This window comes from Ranitomeya imitator, chromosome 1 (assembly GCF_032444005.1).
Source record: "Ranitomeya imitator isolate aRanImi1 chromosome 1, aRanImi1.pri, whole genome shotgun sequence".
NCBI classification, from domain to species: domain Eukaryota; kingdom Metazoa; phylum Chordata; class Amphibia; order Anura; family Dendrobatidae; genus Ranitomeya; species Ranitomeya imitator.
The window spans coordinates 592,278,607-592,295,926 of record NC_091282.1 but is presented as its reverse complement, the minus strand read 5'-3'; the positions used below and the strand labels follow the sequence as shown (position 1 = coordinate 592,295,926).

Genomic DNA, 17,320 nt, shown 5'->3' with positions numbered 1-17,320 from the left:
ACACTTTCAAAGTTTTCACAATTTTTCGGACTGACTGACCTTCATTTTTTAACCCCTTAATCCCATATGACGTACTATCCCATCAAGGTACCCTGCGACTTAAGAGAATGTACTATCCCGTCAAGAGAATGCCAAGAGTGTGCAAAGCAGTCATCAAAGCAAAAGGTGGCAACTTTGAAGAACCAAGAATATAAGACATATTTTCAGTTGTTTCACACTTTTTTGTTAAGTATATAATTCCACATGTGTTAATTCATAGTTTTGATGCCTTCAGTGTGAATTTACAATTTTCATAGTCATGAAAATACAGAAAAATCTTTAAATGAGAAGGTGTGCCCAAACCTTTGGTCTGTACTGTATATATATATATATATATATATATATATATATATATATATATATATACACGTATATACGTGACAGGTATTGGCCCTGTACCATATATATATATATATATATATATATATATTAAAAAACTTCCTTCTCACCTCTTAGGGGTCACTGCTTCAAGTGCTCCTATCATCACTGGAATCACTGTTGCCTTCTCCTTCCACTCGAGAAGATGTGGAAGGTCTTCTCGAGTTGTCCTTCGAGGCCCTAGAATATCTCCAGCTTCTCATATTCTTCCTTCTTTCTGACATTGCTGACACCTGGCACTGCCACATCTATTATCATTACTGTCTTCTGATCCTTGTCTACTATACAATCCCCGCTCCTTGATTGTGGTGTTCCATATACGCTGTCCTGCTTGCATTTTTCATTCTGCCACTATGTGTTGGACAGTTTCTGGGGTTTCTTTGCATAGTCTTCACCTTGGGTCTTGTTTCGTGTGATAGATTCCTGCTTCTATGGATCTGGTACTTAGTGCTTGCTCTTGTGCCGCTATAATTAGTGCCTCTGTGCTGTCTCGGAGTCCAGCTTTCTCCAGCCATTGATAGGATTTCTCCATGTCAGCCACCTCCATTATCTGTCAATGGTACATCCCATAGTAAGTAAATAACCAGCAGAAACCAGCAGAAACACCACCATAGGACCCTATCTACATTTATCAGTGCCCCATACTCACCGTTATACCAGCAGTCGGTTTACTGAAGAAGGTCTAAATGTTTGACCGAAACGTTTATGCTGGACTGCTATTTAAGTAATAAAATAATTTTCTTTATTATCACTATCCACTAAGTTGAGTGCCAAGTTATTTACTTACTATATGATAACTGGTGTGGGAAACCTTTCTTGAGCACCGACACAGTTGTGCCACGATATACTTCACTATTGGTACATCCCATGGCACGGCTTGTCTTTGCCATGGCGCTTCATGTTACTGTTCTTCCTTCCAGATCTGTTGTTATTGCTGCCTTAGGCTTTTTCTCAGCATCTCATATTTGGTGCCATTTTTCTGATGTATTTCTGGATACTCCTTGTTTCATCTGTGATGGTAGCTTAGATGCTTATCAAGCCTCTCCCACCTTCCTTTCTGTTGGTATACAATCTTTGGGTGTTGAGCTTAGGGTGGAGACCTCCATGCATTGTGGGGAGCTTTCATGTCTTCACATTTGAACATAATGACCGTAGAGTTATTAAACTATACTCAGTCATGAAGTGTTTAATACTAAAAGAACCTTTATTCACATATAAACAATACAAAACATTAAAACAGTGCCTCAAAATCAGATCAAACTTTCATATCAAGGTAAGCAAAAGGAGCAGCAGGTATATCACACCTAATTAATTGGAAATCATACTCGTAGTAAAGATTTTAATAATCACCAGAAGGGCATTCCCTTGTGGTCAATACCACAAATCTCTAGTGACGTTTGCAAGATTGCTACTGCATGTATACCCGTAACTGCTCTTTAAGGGGTACACCAACTTCTGATGCCCCTATAAATTACCCACATTAAATGCTCAGAATTTCAAAGTGACAGTGCAGACATGATCATAAGTCAATGGATGGTACCAAGAGGGGGGGTTATACCCACAACCCAAGACCGATCCTTTTTTCAAACAGTCAAAGTGGGACCACATAATAATATTGCACATTTCCGTATCCCGTAGTCTCATACTACATCAGTAGAACCTGGGGCGAGAAGTCCCGCCATCAAAAAATGTCTGTCACATCTGAAGACATCACACAAAGTTTTATGAGCAATCTGCTCGGTACATATTACCTGAATTAACCCGCTGCTCCCCTGCCTCGTGGCACGCTACACCTTGACTACCCCGACGCGCGTTTCGCATCTGCTTCCTCCTGGGGGCGTGTCTAAAGTCAGGCATCATAAGATATTTAAAGCCCAATCACACCAATCAGATTCCTTGTACGGGGATATCCCTGGTGCATCATACAGAAACACCAATCAAATACAGGGGGCTGTCCCCAGCACGTTACCCAGAGACAATGTCCATTCATCCACCAATCAAATGCAGGGGCTGTCCCCGGCAGGTCACCCTGCATCCGCACCCATTGGCTAACCACTCCCAAATGCCGTACACCAACCAGTTTCTCGGCTACACAAGGCGGAGATACGCCATTCCAAACGTCAATTATGATGCGGGGAGAACACACCCCCCAAAGAAGACACCAGCCCCATTATATTTGCTGAAGCAAGAAACTCTTTACCGGCGCCACCTCCCAGAGTTTGTGCATAGATCGTCACAGGGGGAAACACACCCCCTGACACAGACCCCGCTGTGATAACCACAGCGTTGGAACAGCAAATACCTCCTACCCGACGCCGCCTCCCAGGGCATTCACTGCATAGTGCGCCTTGCTGAGTAACCAAGGCATGACAAGAGCCAGGCCGGGGGGAGTATGGATAGTAACAGATGTAAAAAACCTGTCAAAACAAAGAGACAGCCAATACCCCATATGTGGGGGTAAACCACTGTTTGGGCGCACCGCAGAGCTTGGAAGTGAAGGAGCGCCGTTTGACTTTTTCAATGCAGAATTGGCTGGAATTGAGATCGGACGCCATGTCACGTTTAGAGAGCCCCTGGTGTGCCTAAACAGTGGAAACCCCCCACAAGTGACACCATTTTGGAAACTAGACCCCTTAAGGAACTTATCTAGATGTGTGGTGAGCACTTTGAACCCCCAAGTGCTTCACGGAAGTTTATAACGTAGAGCCGTGAAAATAAAAAATCGCTTTTGTTTACACAAAAATGATCTTTTCGCCCACAAATTCTTATTTTCACAAGGGTAACAGGAGAAATTAGACCACAAAAGTTGTTGTGTGATTTCTCCTGGGTACGTTGATACCCAATATGTGGGGGTAAACCACTGTTTGGGCGCACCGCAGAGCTTGGAAGAGAAGGAGTGCCATTTTCCTTTTTCAATGTAGAATTGTCTGGAATTGAGATCGGACGCCATGTCGCGTTTGGAGAGCCCCTGATGTACCTAACCAGTAGAAACCCTCCACAAGTGACCCCATTTTGGAAACTAGACCCCCCCAAGGAACTTATCTAGATGTGTGGTGAGAACTTTGAATGCCCAAGTGCTTCACAGAAGTTTAAAATGCAGAGTCGTGAAAATAAAATTTTTTTCTTTTTTCCACAAAAAAGATATTGTAGCCCCCAAGTTTTTATTTTCACAAGGGTAACAGGAGAAATTGGACTTGTATTGCCGACGGATCGTGACGGATGGCCACACGTCGCGTCCGTCATGCACTGGATCAGTGTTTTGGCGGACCGTCAGCACAAAAAAAACGTTCAATGTAATGTTTTTTTTTGTACGTCGCATCCGCCATTTCTGACCGCGCATGCGTGGCCGTAACTCCGCCCCCTCCTTCCCAGGACATAGATTGGGCAGCGGATGCGTTGAAAAACTACATCCGCTGCCCACGTTGTGCACAATTTTCACAACGTGCGTCGGTATGTCGGGCCGATGCATTGCGACGGCCCCGTACCGACGTAAGAAGCCTAACCCTAAATTTAGCGCCAAGCCTAACCCTAAATTTAGCGCCAACCCTAACCCTAAATTTAGCCCCAACCCTAACCCTAAATTTAGCCCCAACCCTAACCCTAAATTTAGCCCTAACCCTAGCCCTAACCCTAATCCTAGCCCTAACCCTAGCCCTAACCCCAACCCTATCCTTAACCCTAGCCCTAACCCTAATTTTAGCCCCAACTGCTCTTCTGCCGGCCGGCAGATGGAGACAGATGGCGGGCGCACTGCGCATGCGCCCACCATTTTCTTTTCCCCGGCGGCCAGGAGGAGCAGCAGGAGGACCCAGGAACACCAGTGAGTATGATAGGGTCCCCGAATCCCCCTATTTCTCTGTCCTCTGATGTGCGATCACATCAGAGGACAGAGAATTACACTTTGCTTTTTTTTTTTTTGCGGTCGCTGGTAAACAGTTAATTACCGGCGATCGCAAAACAGAGGTCGGTAAAACCGACCCCGATCATGCTCTTTGGGGTCTCGGCTACCCCCGTATGCGCCCGCCATTTTGAAGATGGCGGCGCCCATCGGGAGCCACGAGGAGCACCGGGGGAGACAGGTGAGTATCGGGGGGCAATCAGGGACCCCTTTTTTTAAAAGAAATCGCTTTTGTTTGTTTTTTTGCGATCGCCGGTAAACGGTTAATTACCGGCGATCGCAAATGCGGGGTCGGTAAAAAACCCCCCGAATCATGTTCTTTGGGGTCTCGGCTACCCCCGGCAGCCGAGACACAGGAGAAATTCCGACTCTGGGGGGCGCTATTTACTTTTTCCACAGCGACGTTAATTAACAGCGCTGTGGTTTAAGTACCCTTAGCGGCCGCCGTTAAAAGGCGTATCGGCGGTCGCTAAGGGGTTAAGGTACCGTTACACTAAGCGACGCTCCAGCGATATAGACAATGATCCGACCTAAACTAGATCGCTGGAGCGTCGCTGTTAGGTCGCTGTAGAGACATCAAACACAGCAACTCCAGAACGATGCAGGAGCGGTCATGTGACGGGGGTCATGTGACGGGGGTCATGTTATACCTGAACCAGATTATTTCAGCAAAATGGCCGGGCCCTACTCTACTGTAACCTATTAAATATTTGTTAAAATATGCATTACAATTTAGGTATATTTTGACCAATATCACATACAAGGAACAAATACCACCGAACCATGACCAGACCACAAATTACAACCGCAGTGATCGAATAATATCACATACAAGGAACAAATTCCACCGCACCATGTCAAGACCACATATTGCCACCTCTTGGTGACCAAATAGCACATACAAGGGACAAATACCACAACAACATTTCCAGACCACATATTACCACCACATAGTGACTGAATACTACAATACTGATCAGTAATAAAAAATATATAAAAACACAATACTATCACCATAAGTGTCAGTATTCACAGGAGATCTGTATTTAGTATGCAGTGTCTGTGTAGAGGTAATACAGAGATCACTGGTGGCATTATACACAGGAGCTCTGTATATAATGTATAGGTAATATAGTGATCACTGGTGACATTGTACACAGGACCTCTGTATATAGTACACAGTGTATAGTGTCAGTGTATAGGTAACACTGACTCACCAGTGACGTCTCTAGGTGAAGTCCTTCATCTTTCTTCCAGCCAGGACTCGTTTCTGCAGGAAATAACACAGGTATCTCAAGCTCCGCTTGCAGAACACATTACTTTCACAACTTCTACATTACACCACGTGAAGAAAAAAAGGCGATATAGTGTCACTCTACACAGTAACAGGACCGCCCCCCCATTTAAAACCGTATACTCAAAAAATAAAATAAATACATCGCTGCAGTAATAATATCCCTTAATTAGCCCCTATGGTAATAATATTCCCCATCCTGGCCCCGTTTATCTCATTCCTGGCTCCAGCCATATGTTCTCGCATCCTGCCCTCATGAGTATCCATTCTACCCCATATGATCTCCCCATCCTGCCCCATCTGTCTCCATCGTATCCATCCTGCCCCATGATCCAATCCTGCCCCATGTCTACATTCTGCCCATGCCTCCAGTCCTGCCCCCAGTGTGTCCAGCAATCTGCCCCAGTGTCCATCATTGCCCCAGTGTCTCCAGCATTGCCCCAGTGTCTCCAGCCTTGCCCCAATGTGTCCAGCATTGCCCCCAGACAGTGTGTTCAACAATCTGCCCCAGTATGTCCAATTGTCCAGCATTACCCACAGTGTGTCCAGCAATCTGCCCCAGTGTCCAGCATTGCCCTAGTGTCTCCAGCATTGCCCCAGTGTCTCCAACATTGCCCCCAGACAGTGTGTTCAACAATCTGCCCCAGTATGTCCAATTGTCCAGCATTGCCCACAGTGTGTCCAGCAATCTGCCCCAGTGTCCAGCATTGCTCCAGTGTCTCCAGCATTGCCCCAGTGTGTCCAGCATTGCCCCCAGACAGTGTGTTCAACAATCTGCCCAAGTATGTCCAATTGTCCAGCATTGCCCAGTGTGTCCAGCAATCTGCCCCAGTGTGTCCAGCATTGCCCCAGGGTCTCCAGCATTGCCCCAGTGTCTCCAGCATTGCCCCCAGTGTGTCCAGCAATCTGCCCCAGTGTGTCCAGCATATTACCACCAGTGTGTCCAGCATAGCATATTACCACCAGTGTGTCCAGCAATCTGTCCCAGTATGTGCAGCATTGCCCCCAGTGTGTCCAGCATATTACCACCAGTGTGTCCAGCATTGCCCCCAGTGTGTCCTGTCCAGCAATATGCCCCAGTATGTCCAATTGTCCAGCATTGCCCACAGTGTGTCCAGCAATCTGCCCCAGTGTGTCCAGCATTGCCCCAGTGTCTCCAGCATTGCCCCAGTGTGTCCAGCAATCATCTGCCCCAGTGTATCCTTCAGCATTGCCCCCAGTGTGTCCAGCAATCTGCCCCAGTATGTCCAGCATTGCCCCCAGTGTCTCCTGTCCAGCAGCAATATGCCCCAGTATGTCCAATTGTCCAGCATTGCCCACAGTGTGTTTAGCAATCTGCCCCAGTGTCTCCAGCAATCATCTGCCCCAGTGTGTCCTCCAGCATTGCCCCCAGTGTGTCCAGCAATCTGCCCCAGTGTCTCCAGCATTGCCCCAGTGTGTCCAGCAATCATCTACCCCAGTGTGTCCTCCAGCATTGCCCCCAGTGTGTCCAGCAATCTGCCCCAGTGTCTCCAGCATTGCCCCAGTGTCTCCAGTATTGCCCTAGTGTGTCCAGCAATCATCTGCCCCAGTGTGTCCTCCAGCATTGCCCCAGTGTCTCCAGCATTGCCCCAGTGTCTCCAGCATTGCCCCAGTGTGTCCAGCAATCATCTGCCCCAGTGTGTCCTCCAGCATTGCCCCAGTGTGTCCAGAAATCATCTGCCCCAGTGTGTCCTCCAGCATTGCCCCTAGTGTGTCCAGCAATCTGCCCCAGTATGTCCAGCATTGCCCCCAGTGTCTCCTGTCCAGCAATCATCTGCCCCAGTGTGTCCTCTAGCATTGCCCCCAGTGTGTCCAGCAATCTGCCCCAGTGTCTCCAGCAATCATCTGCCCCAGTGTGTCCTCCAGTATTGCCCCAGTCAGTGTGTAGTTACACCCCTGCACACAAACACACCCAGGAAAACACACATAGGAAACCACACATACTCAGAAAAAAAACACATACTCTGACCTGCCATATTTATTTTGTCAAATGCCCCCTCCCCCCTGCTACTTAGCACAGCAAACCTTGAGATGAGCAGCTGGAGAGAGTAGCTGGAATGTGCTGGGCAGTGGAAACACAGAGCTGCCTACCTCTCATCTTCTCCTGCCCTCCTGTCCTGTGCTGCTGCTCTGCACACTGTAGCTCCTCCCCCTCCAGGTCCTGGCAGATCAGACATCAGAGACAGATCTGCACAGTGCTGCACACAGAAGAGGAGGAGACTGGGTGTGATCACTATGTAAGTATTGCACCCATCCTCCTCTTCTGTGTGCCAGGAGCTGCCCCCACTCACCGCAGCCTGCACATCACTGAAGCCGGCCATGGCTCCGGCCACAGGTGCAGGCTACCTGTCCCGCCTTCCTGTTCCTGCTCATCACACACTGCAGTGCAGGTCCTCCAGCAGCCCTCAGCAGCTGCTTACACACCGACCCGGGGGGCATATGCATTCCTGCAACCTGGCCCAACCTGCCCCTGGGCACATGCAGTAATGCCCTGATGGCGGCGGCCGGCGGGCAATCTGTGCGGTAGCCCAGGGCCCCCCCACACCACTGGGCCCTGGGCTACCGCCCAGATTGACCCTCTTATAATCCGCCCCTGTAGCTGAACTAGAGCGGGTGCAGAGAAGAGCGATCAAGGCACCAAGAGCGACCAAAGCACCAAGACAGATTATTACACTTGGGGTTATTTAGTTTGGAAAAATGGAGACTTAGGGGTGATCTTATTTTAATGTATAAATATATGAGGGGACAGTACAAGGACCTTTCTGATGATCTTTTTAATCATAGACCTGAGACAGGGACAAGGGGGCATCCTCTACATCTGGAGGAAAGAAAGTTTAATCATAATCACAGACGCGGATTCTTTACTGTAAGAGCAGTGAGACTATGGAACTCTCTGCCGTATGATGTTGTAATGAGTTATTCATAACTTAAATTTAAGAGGGGACTGGATGCCTTTCTTAAAAAGTATAATGTTACAGCTTATACATATTAGATTCCTTGATAGGGCGTTGATCCAGGGAACTAGTCTGATTGCCTTATGTGGAGTCGGGAAGGAATTTTTTTCCCCAATGTGGAGCTCACTCTTTGCCACATGGGTTTTTTGGCTTCCTCTGGATCAACATATTAGAGCATGTTAGATTAGGATATGGGATGAACTAGATGGATTTCCTTCAAGCTTAAAAACTATGTTTTGTCATGTCAGATGCGAATCTTGTTAATCTCGGCGACGTCCAAGCCGGATTATTGAGGTAGGACCACTACTGGTATATTATTTCCAATAGGGCAGAGCAGGGATTTGAACCCCAGTCTCCCACATTGGTGGTTGTACACCTTAACCACTACAGCAGTATTATAGTGTTAGGTATATAATTATTTTTCAAAAAAATACCATATATACCAGCCGCTATATATAAACTCAAATTCAAAGAAGCTTTATTGGCAGGACCACATAAACATTAGTTTGGCCAAGGCACATGTGCAATAGAAAGTAGGGACTGTTGGAATAATTGGTGGGGACTGTAGGAACGATGGATCGGTTGCAGGTTGGGGGCTAAGGAAGTTCATGGCATATCATGGTTGTCTTTCTCGCAATCTATGGCACGCGCTCACATACTGCGCTGCTATCTCCACCGCGCTCTCTTCTTTCCCCAGCAAGATATATGTTTTCTCTTCCTCATTCATGGAGCTGAAATCTGGGAAGAGATCGGATAGTCTCCTGAGGTGGGTGTCCCTCACTGCTGAGTATATGGTGCAGTGTAGCAGTAAGGCTACGTTCACACTAGCGTTGTGCGCCGCTGCGTCGGCGACGCACAACGCACAACGTTTTTCGACGCGTGCGTCGTTTTTTGACGAAAATCGGACGCAAGAAAAATGCAACTTGTTGCGTTTTCTTGGTCCGACGCTAGCGTCAAAAAAGACGCATGTGTCGGAAAACGCAACAAGCAAAAACGCATGCGTCCCCCATGTTAAACATAGGGGCGCATGACGCGTGCGTCGCCGCTGCGTCGCCCGACGCTAGCGCGACGCACACTAGCCGAACGCTAGTGTGAACGTAGCCTAAGTTGGTCTCATCCTCCAGGGCCTCCTTGTCACAGTGTAGGCACAGTCTGTCCTCCCTGGCTTGTAGCTCTGTCTGTGCCAGACGACCTCAAAGGCCAGTTTGTGGGCTCTGAGTCTATATCGGCTCAGGATCTGGCGGTTACATGGCAGCTATCGGCCCATTTCCCCACATATCAGGTGATAACAACTTTCATCCCCCCACTGTGCGTCTTCGTCTTTCCTTGTCATCCCCGCGGTTTTACCTGTCTTCTTCCTTCCCTGTCACAGATTCACCCCCGGAGGGTGGCCGGATCACCCGTCTCTTCACCAGGAATACTGAGCATGACGGTGCGGGGTTTGAGTACTCCATGTTTTATAATGCAGATGAGAGGAGGATGATCTGTATTTTCCAGCCAGGCCCCTTCCTAGAGGGCCCTCCGGGGTGAGTCCTGCTCAGGTATGTGATTCCTGACTGTAATGTCACCCTGTGCCCTCACATCATCTCTATTCCTCAGGTTCACACATGGCGGCTGCATTGCTACCATCCTAGATAGCACCCTCGGTGCGGGAGCGGTGTACATCGCAGGACCCGTCATGACCGCCAATCTGAATATAGACTACCGGAAGTAAGAGGCTTAATCACCATCATCGCTCTGCGCTTTCCTCTCCAGGGGTCTTATATTCCACTTCTCTCTCTGCAGTCCCATCCCCTTAGGGTGTACTGTGATTGTGGACAGTCATGTGGAGAAAGAAGAAGGTCGGAAGGTGTATGCCCGCGGCCAGATCCGGAGCCACGATGACCAGCTCCTGCACACGGAGGCCACAGGTCTGGCTTTATAATATATACATCTGCAACTGTCCCTAAACCCCACACCATCAGTGCCCCCTCCCGAGCTGCTCCGCTGGGCGCAACTGCTGCACTGTTCTCAAAGCCGCAGGGTACAAGCGCTGCTCGCTCCTCCGCATAGCACTACTGGTGCCCTGCCTTTATTCTGCAGGTGCTGTGTTCTCTCCTCCTCCCCTACACAACTGCTGTACATCTCTCTCCTCCGCCGCTACACAACTGCTGCGCTGTTCGCTCCTACACAGGTCACAACTGCTGCTCCTATCTCTCCTCCGCCCCTACACAACTGCTGCCCTGCTCTCTCCACACAGCACAACTGCTGCGCTGCGCTCTCCTCCACCCCTACACAACTGCTGGGCTGATCTCTTCTCCGCTCCTACTCAACTGCTGCACTGCTCTCTCCTCCACCTCTACACAACTGCTGCACTTCTCTCTCCTCTGCCCCTACACAACTGCTGCACTGCTCTCTCCTCCATCCCTGCACAACTGCTGCGCTGCTCTCTCCTCTGTCCCTACACAACTGCTGCACTTCTCTCTCCTCTGCCCCTACACAACTGCTGCACTGCTCTCTCCTCCACCTCTGCACAACTGCTGCGCTGCTCTCTCCTCCATCCCTGTACAACTGCTGCGCTGCGCTCTCCTCTGTCCCTACACAACTGCTGCACTTCTCTCTCCTCTGCCCCTACACAACTGCTGCACTGCTCTCTCCTCCACCTCTGCACAACTGCTGCGCTGCTCTCTCCTCCACCTCTGCACAACTGCTGCGCTGCTCTCTCCTCTGTCCCTACACAACTGCTGCACTTCTCTCTCCTCTGCCCCTACAAAACAGCTGTGCTGCTCTCTCCTCCATCCCTGCACAACTGCTGTGCTGCTCTCTCCTTCGTCCCCACACAACTGCTGCGCTGCTCTCTCCTCTGTCCCTACACAACTGCTGCACTTCTCTCTCCTCTGCCCCTACACAACTGCTGTGCTGCTCTCTCCTCCATCCCTGCACAACTGCTGTGCTGCTCTCTCCTTCGTCCCCACACAACTGCTGCGCTGCTCTCTCCTCTGTCCCTACACAACTGCTGCACTTCTCTCTCCTCTGCCCCTACACAACTGCTGTGCTGCTCTCTCCTCCATCCCTGCACAACTGCTGTGCTGCTCTCTCCTTCGTCCCCACACAACTGCTGCGCTGCTCTCTCCTCTGTCCCTACACAACTGCTGCATTTCTCTCTCCTCTGCCCCTACACAACTGCTGTGCTGCTCTCTCCTCCATCCCTACACAACTGCTGTGCTGCTCTCTCCTCCATCCCTGCACAACTGCTGTGCTGCTCTCTCCTTCGTCCCCACACAACTGCTGCGCTCTCCTCCACATGGAGCAACTGTTGCGCTGCTCTCTCTTCGACACGGCACAACTGCTGCGCTGCTCTCTCCTCTGCTCCTGCACAACTGCTGCGCTGCTCTCTTCTCTGATCCTACATACAGTTAGGTCCATATATATTTGGACAGAGTCAACATTTTTCTCATTTTGGTTATAGACATTACCACAATGAATTTTAAACAAAACAATTCAGATGCAGTTGAAGTTCAGACTTTCAGCTTTCATTTGAGGGTATCCACATTAAAATTGGATGAAGGGTTTAGGAGTTTCAGCTCCTTAACATGTGCCACCCTGTTTTTAAAGGGACCCAAAGTAATTGGACAATTGTCTCCAAGGCTATTTCATGGACAGGGGTGGGCAATCCCTTCATTATGTCATTCTCAATTAAGCAGATAAAAGGCCTGGAGTTGATCTGAGGTGTGGTGCTTGCATTTGGAAGGTTTTGCTGTGAAGTAAACATGCGGTCAAAGGAGCTCTCCATGAAGGTGAAACAAGCCATCCTTAAGCTGCAGAAACAGAAAAAACCCATCCGAGAAATTGCTACAATATTAGGAGTGGCAAAATCTACAGTCTGGTACATCCTGAGAATGAAAGAAAGCACTAGTGAACTCATCAATGCAAAAAGACTTGGGCGCCCACGGAAGACAACAGTGGTGGATGATCGCAGAATAATCTCCATGGTGAAGAGAAACCCCTTCATAACAGCCAACCAAGTGACCAACACTCTCCAGGAGGTCGGCGTATCAATATCCAAATCTACCATAAAGAGAAGACTGCATGAAAGTAAATACAGAGGGTTCACTGCACGGTGCAAGCCACTCATAAGCATCAAGAATAGAAGACTAGACTGGACTTTACTGAAAAAACATCTAAAAAAGCCAGCACAATTCTGGAAGAACATTCTTTGGACAGTTGAAACCAACATCAACCTCTACCAGAATGATGGAAAGAGAAAAGTATGGTGAAGGCGTGGTACAGCTCATGATCCAAAGCATACCACATCATCTGTAAAACACGGCAGAGGCAGTGTGATGGCTTGGGCATGCATGGCTGCCAGTGGCACTGGGTCACTAGTGTTTATTGATGATGTGACACAGGACAGAAGCAGCCAAATTAATTCTGAGGTATTCAGAGCCATACTGTGTGCTCAGATCCAGCCAAATGCAGCCAAACTGATTGGTCGTCGTTTCATACTACAGATGGACAATGACCCAAAACATAAAGCCAAAGCAACCCAGGAGTTTATTAAAGCAAAGAAGTGGAATATTCTTGAATGGCCAAGTCAGTCACCTGATCTCAACCCAATTGAGCATGCATTTCACTTGTTAAAGACTAAACTTCAGACAGAAAGGCCCACAAACAAACAGCAACTAAAAACCACCGCAGTGAAGGCCTGGCAGAGCGTCAAAAAGGAGGAAACACAGCGTCTGGTGATGTCCATGAGTTCAAGACTTCAGGCAGTCATTGCCAACAAAGGGTTTTCAGCGAAGTACTAAAAATGAACATTTTATTTACAATTATTGAATCTGTCCAATTAATTTTGGTCCCTTTAAAAACAGGGTGGCACATGTTATGGAACTCATCTGTCCCTACACAATTGCTGCCCTGCTCTCTCCTCCGTCCCAACACAACTGCTGCCCTGCTCTCTCCTCTATTCCTACACAACTGCTGCGCTGCTCTCCTCCCCCCCTACACAACTGCTGCGCTGCTCTGTCCTCCGTTCCTACACAAATGCTGCACTGCTGTCTCCTCCTCCCCTACACAACTGCTGCCCGTTGGGCTGCTCTGTCCTCCGTCCCTACACAACTGCTGCGCTGCTCTCTCCTCCTCCCCTACACAACTTCTGCACTGCTCTCTCCTCTGCCTCTACACAACTTCTCCACTACTCTCTCCTCTGTCCCTACACCACTGCTGCACTGCTCTCTCCTCCGTCCCCACACAATCGCCCTCTCCTCAGCACTGTACAACTGCTGTGCTGCTTTCTTCTTTACACGGCACAACTGTTGCGCTTCCCTCTCCTCTACACAGCGCAATTGCTGCACTGGTCTCAACTCCGCACGGCACAATTGCTGCGCTGCTCTCTCCTCCTCCCCTATACAAATGCTGCGCTGCTCTCTCCTCCGTCCCTACAGAACTGCTCTGCTCTTTCCTTAACACAGCACAACTGCACTGCTCTCTCCTCCACACGGCACAACTGCTCCGCTACTCTGTTCTCCTCCCCTACACAACTGCTGCGCTGCTCTCCTCTGTCCTTACACAACTGCTGCGCTGCTCTGTCCTCCATCCCTACACAACTGCGTAGTTCTCTCCTCCTCCACTACACAACTGCTGCACTGCTCTCTCCTCCTCCATCCACAACTGCTGCGCTGCTCTCTCCTCCTCCGTCCCCAACTGCTGCGCTGCTCTCTTCTCCACACTACACAACTGCTGCCCTGCTCTCTCCTTCTCCCCTACGCAACTACTGTGCTGCTCTCTCCGCTCCTACACAACTGCTGCTCTGCTCTCTTCTCAGCCCTTACACAACTTCTGTGCTGCTCTCTCCTCCACTCCTACACAACTGCTGTGCTGCTCTCTCCTCCTCCCCTACACAACTGCTGCTTTGCTCTGTCTTCCGTTCCTACACAACTGCTGCGCTTCTTTCTCTTCTACCCGTTCACAGCTGCTGCTCTGCTCTCTCATCTGTCCCTACACAATTGCTGCCCTGCTTTCCTCCGTCCCTACACAACTGCTGTGATGCTCTGCTCCTCCTCTGTTCCTACACAGCTGCGGCGCTGCTCTCCTCCCCTACACAACTAATGCGCTGTTCCTTCTCCTCCCTACATAACAGCTGCGCTGCTCTGTCCTCCGTCCCTACACAACTGCTGCGCTGCTCTCTCCACCTCCCCAACACCAATTCTGCCCTGCTCTCTCCTCTGTCCCTATACAACTGCTGCGCTGCTCTCTCCTCTGCTCCTACACAACTTCTGTTCTGCTCTCTCCTCCTCCCCTACATAATTTCTTCACTACTCCTCCGTCCCTACTCAGCTGCTGCACTGCTCTCTCCTCCATCCCCACACAATCGCTGCGTGCCCTCTCCTCCACACAGCAAAATTGCTGCGATGCTCTCTCCTCCGCAGGGCACAACTGCTGCCCTACTTGCCCCTCCACGGGGCACAACTGCTGCTATGTTCGCAAACCTGTAGGGCACAACTAGTGCGCTACTCTATCCTCCGCAGGGCACAACTGGTGTGCTACTCTCCCTTCTGCAGGGCACAAATGGTGTGTTTCTCACTCCTCCGCAGGGCACAACTGGTGCGGTGCTCGGTGCTCGCTCCTCTGTCCCTACACAACTTCTGTGCTGTTCTCCATACGCTATAGCTGCTGCACTGCTCTCTCCCCCACATGGTCTCCGCCGCTTGTCCCCCTGCATGGTCTCCGCCGCTCATCCCCTGCATGATGTCCACTGCTTGTCACACGCAATCGTCTCCACTTTCTTAAAGGGACACTGTCACCTGAATTTGGAGGGAACAATCTTCAGCCAAAAACCCCGCCTCCATGGCTGAAGATTGTTCCCTCCAAATTCAGGTGACAGTGTTCCTTTAATGCTTGTTATGTCTTTCTAGGTCTCTTCATAAAGTTGGACCTGTGTGGCGTTGAGTTCAGGAGTGGCTGAGTTACATCGGAGCTTTGCACGCTGCCCGGGACCACGGGTGATCAGAGGAGCGGCTCGTTGTGGCTCTACCATAGTCACTTCTTGGCCGTATATGACTCCTTGACTACCTGTACAGATTCACTCTCGGGGACGTATGAAAAGTTCTGTGCCTACTAGTTCTTAATATTAACTAATATCATTTTCTTGAATTCCTCAACAAGATCTTTGTTATCATAGAAGTAGAAGATATTTTTTTCAAAACCTGCAATATTTCTCTCAGGGTTTGTAACTGTTGCATCCAGTCTGGAGGATCTGCTGTGACCTGGCCAGTCTGGCCTCCGGCTTGTTACACAAGTGCCAGATTTGTGCTGCTGACGTGTTTTCTCACAGGATTGTGAGTACATGTAGCAAGTCCCCAGCTGTGAGAAGGATTAGGTCAGGATCATTTTCACATGTAATATGGAAATGTTTCATTTTGGTTATGGCGAACAGAGATATTGACACTAGTGAAGCATGAGGCAGAACTTTTCTGTATATGATGTTGTTCCCGGCACAGACAGTGTGCGGTCAAGTCCTGCCAGACAATGCGGGATTTGCACTTGCTTTTTAGTGAAAGTTTATTTCTTGTTTTTACATAAGTTATTGAATCTGTTTTACAGAAAGGTCTCCATATTATTCTGTCCACAGCTTACTGCATCTCACTGTTTTTGCACCATATTCCACATCCTCCGCACTGTACTCTGCTGATTTCTTATTGCATCTCACTGTCTCCGCACCATACTCCACATCCTCCATACTGCAGTCTGCTGACTCCTTACTCTATCTCACTGTCTCCACACCATACTCCATAAGCTCCGCACCATACTCCACATCCTTCATACTGTGCTCTGCTGACTCCTTACTGCATCTCAATGTCTCCGCATCATACTCCACATCTTCTGTACTGTACTCTGCTGACTCCTTTCTGCATCTCACTGTCTCCGCACCATACTCCACATCCTCCGGACCACACTCCACCATACTCCACATCATACGCCATCATCACCCGCACCATACTGAACATCCTCCTTACTGCATCTCACTGTCTCTGCACCGTACTACACGTCTTCCGTACTGTACTCTGCTGACTCTTTACTGTATCTTACTGGCTCCGCACCGTACTCCACATGCTCCGCACCAAACTTTGCTAACTTCTTACTGCATTTCAGTTTCTGCACTGTACTCAACACTTTTTGGACCATTCTCTGCCATCTCCTCATTGTGTCTCACGGTCTCCGCACCATACTCTACATCCTCTGCACCCTACTCCACAGCCTCCCTCATGTACCTCACAGCTTCCATATTGCGAGTTGCTCTTAATATACTGTGTTTCACGTGTCTGTACTGTACCTCACATCCTCATAGTATCCTTCACGTGTTTGTGCTCTGCCCATGGTTTCCTTACTGTGGCCCATTGTCTCTGTGCTGTACTCCACATCCTCTGTACCACGCAGATTGAGGAATGACCTCATATTGTGTTACTTTTGGCAGTGACTGGACTTTGCCACGTTCTGTGCAAAAGAATAAACGTGCGTTATGTATTAAGAGAATGACTACAAAATCCTTCCGCTATAAACTCCAGGGTGCGACCTTCATGGAGCCATTGGGGAGTGGAGCTTCATGGAGCCCTGAGGGAGGGTATCGTGGATCCATCTGAGAGTGGCCTTCACGTAACCATCGAGGGCAGTGGGGCTTCACAGAGCCCTTGGAGAACATCCTTCGTGAAGCCATCAGGTAGGGGGCTTCATGGATCCATCTAGGGGCAGCTTTTATGG

The 17,320-nt window shown here is 49.2% G+C and overlaps 1 protein-coding gene across 1 annotated transcript in view; it reads left to right on the top strand.

Moving 5' to 3' along the window:
• Positions 1-17,095, top strand: part of LOC138680672 (acyl-coenzyme A thioesterase THEM4-like) — a 108,887-nt gene extending 91,792 nt beyond the window's left edge. The window contains exons 4-7 of the mRNA XM_069767981.1: positions 9,957-10,110; positions 10,184-10,294; positions 10,370-10,494; positions 15,478-17,095. Coding sequence (XP_069624082.1) covers positions 9,957-10,110; positions 10,184-10,294; positions 10,370-10,494; positions 15,478-15,527 — 440 coding nt within the window. The 3' untranslated portion in view covers positions 15,528-17,095. The remainder of the gene's footprint in view (positions 1-9,956; positions 10,111-10,183; positions 10,295-10,369; positions 10,495-15,477) is intronic.
• Positions 17,096-17,320: the final 225 nt, after the last annotated feature.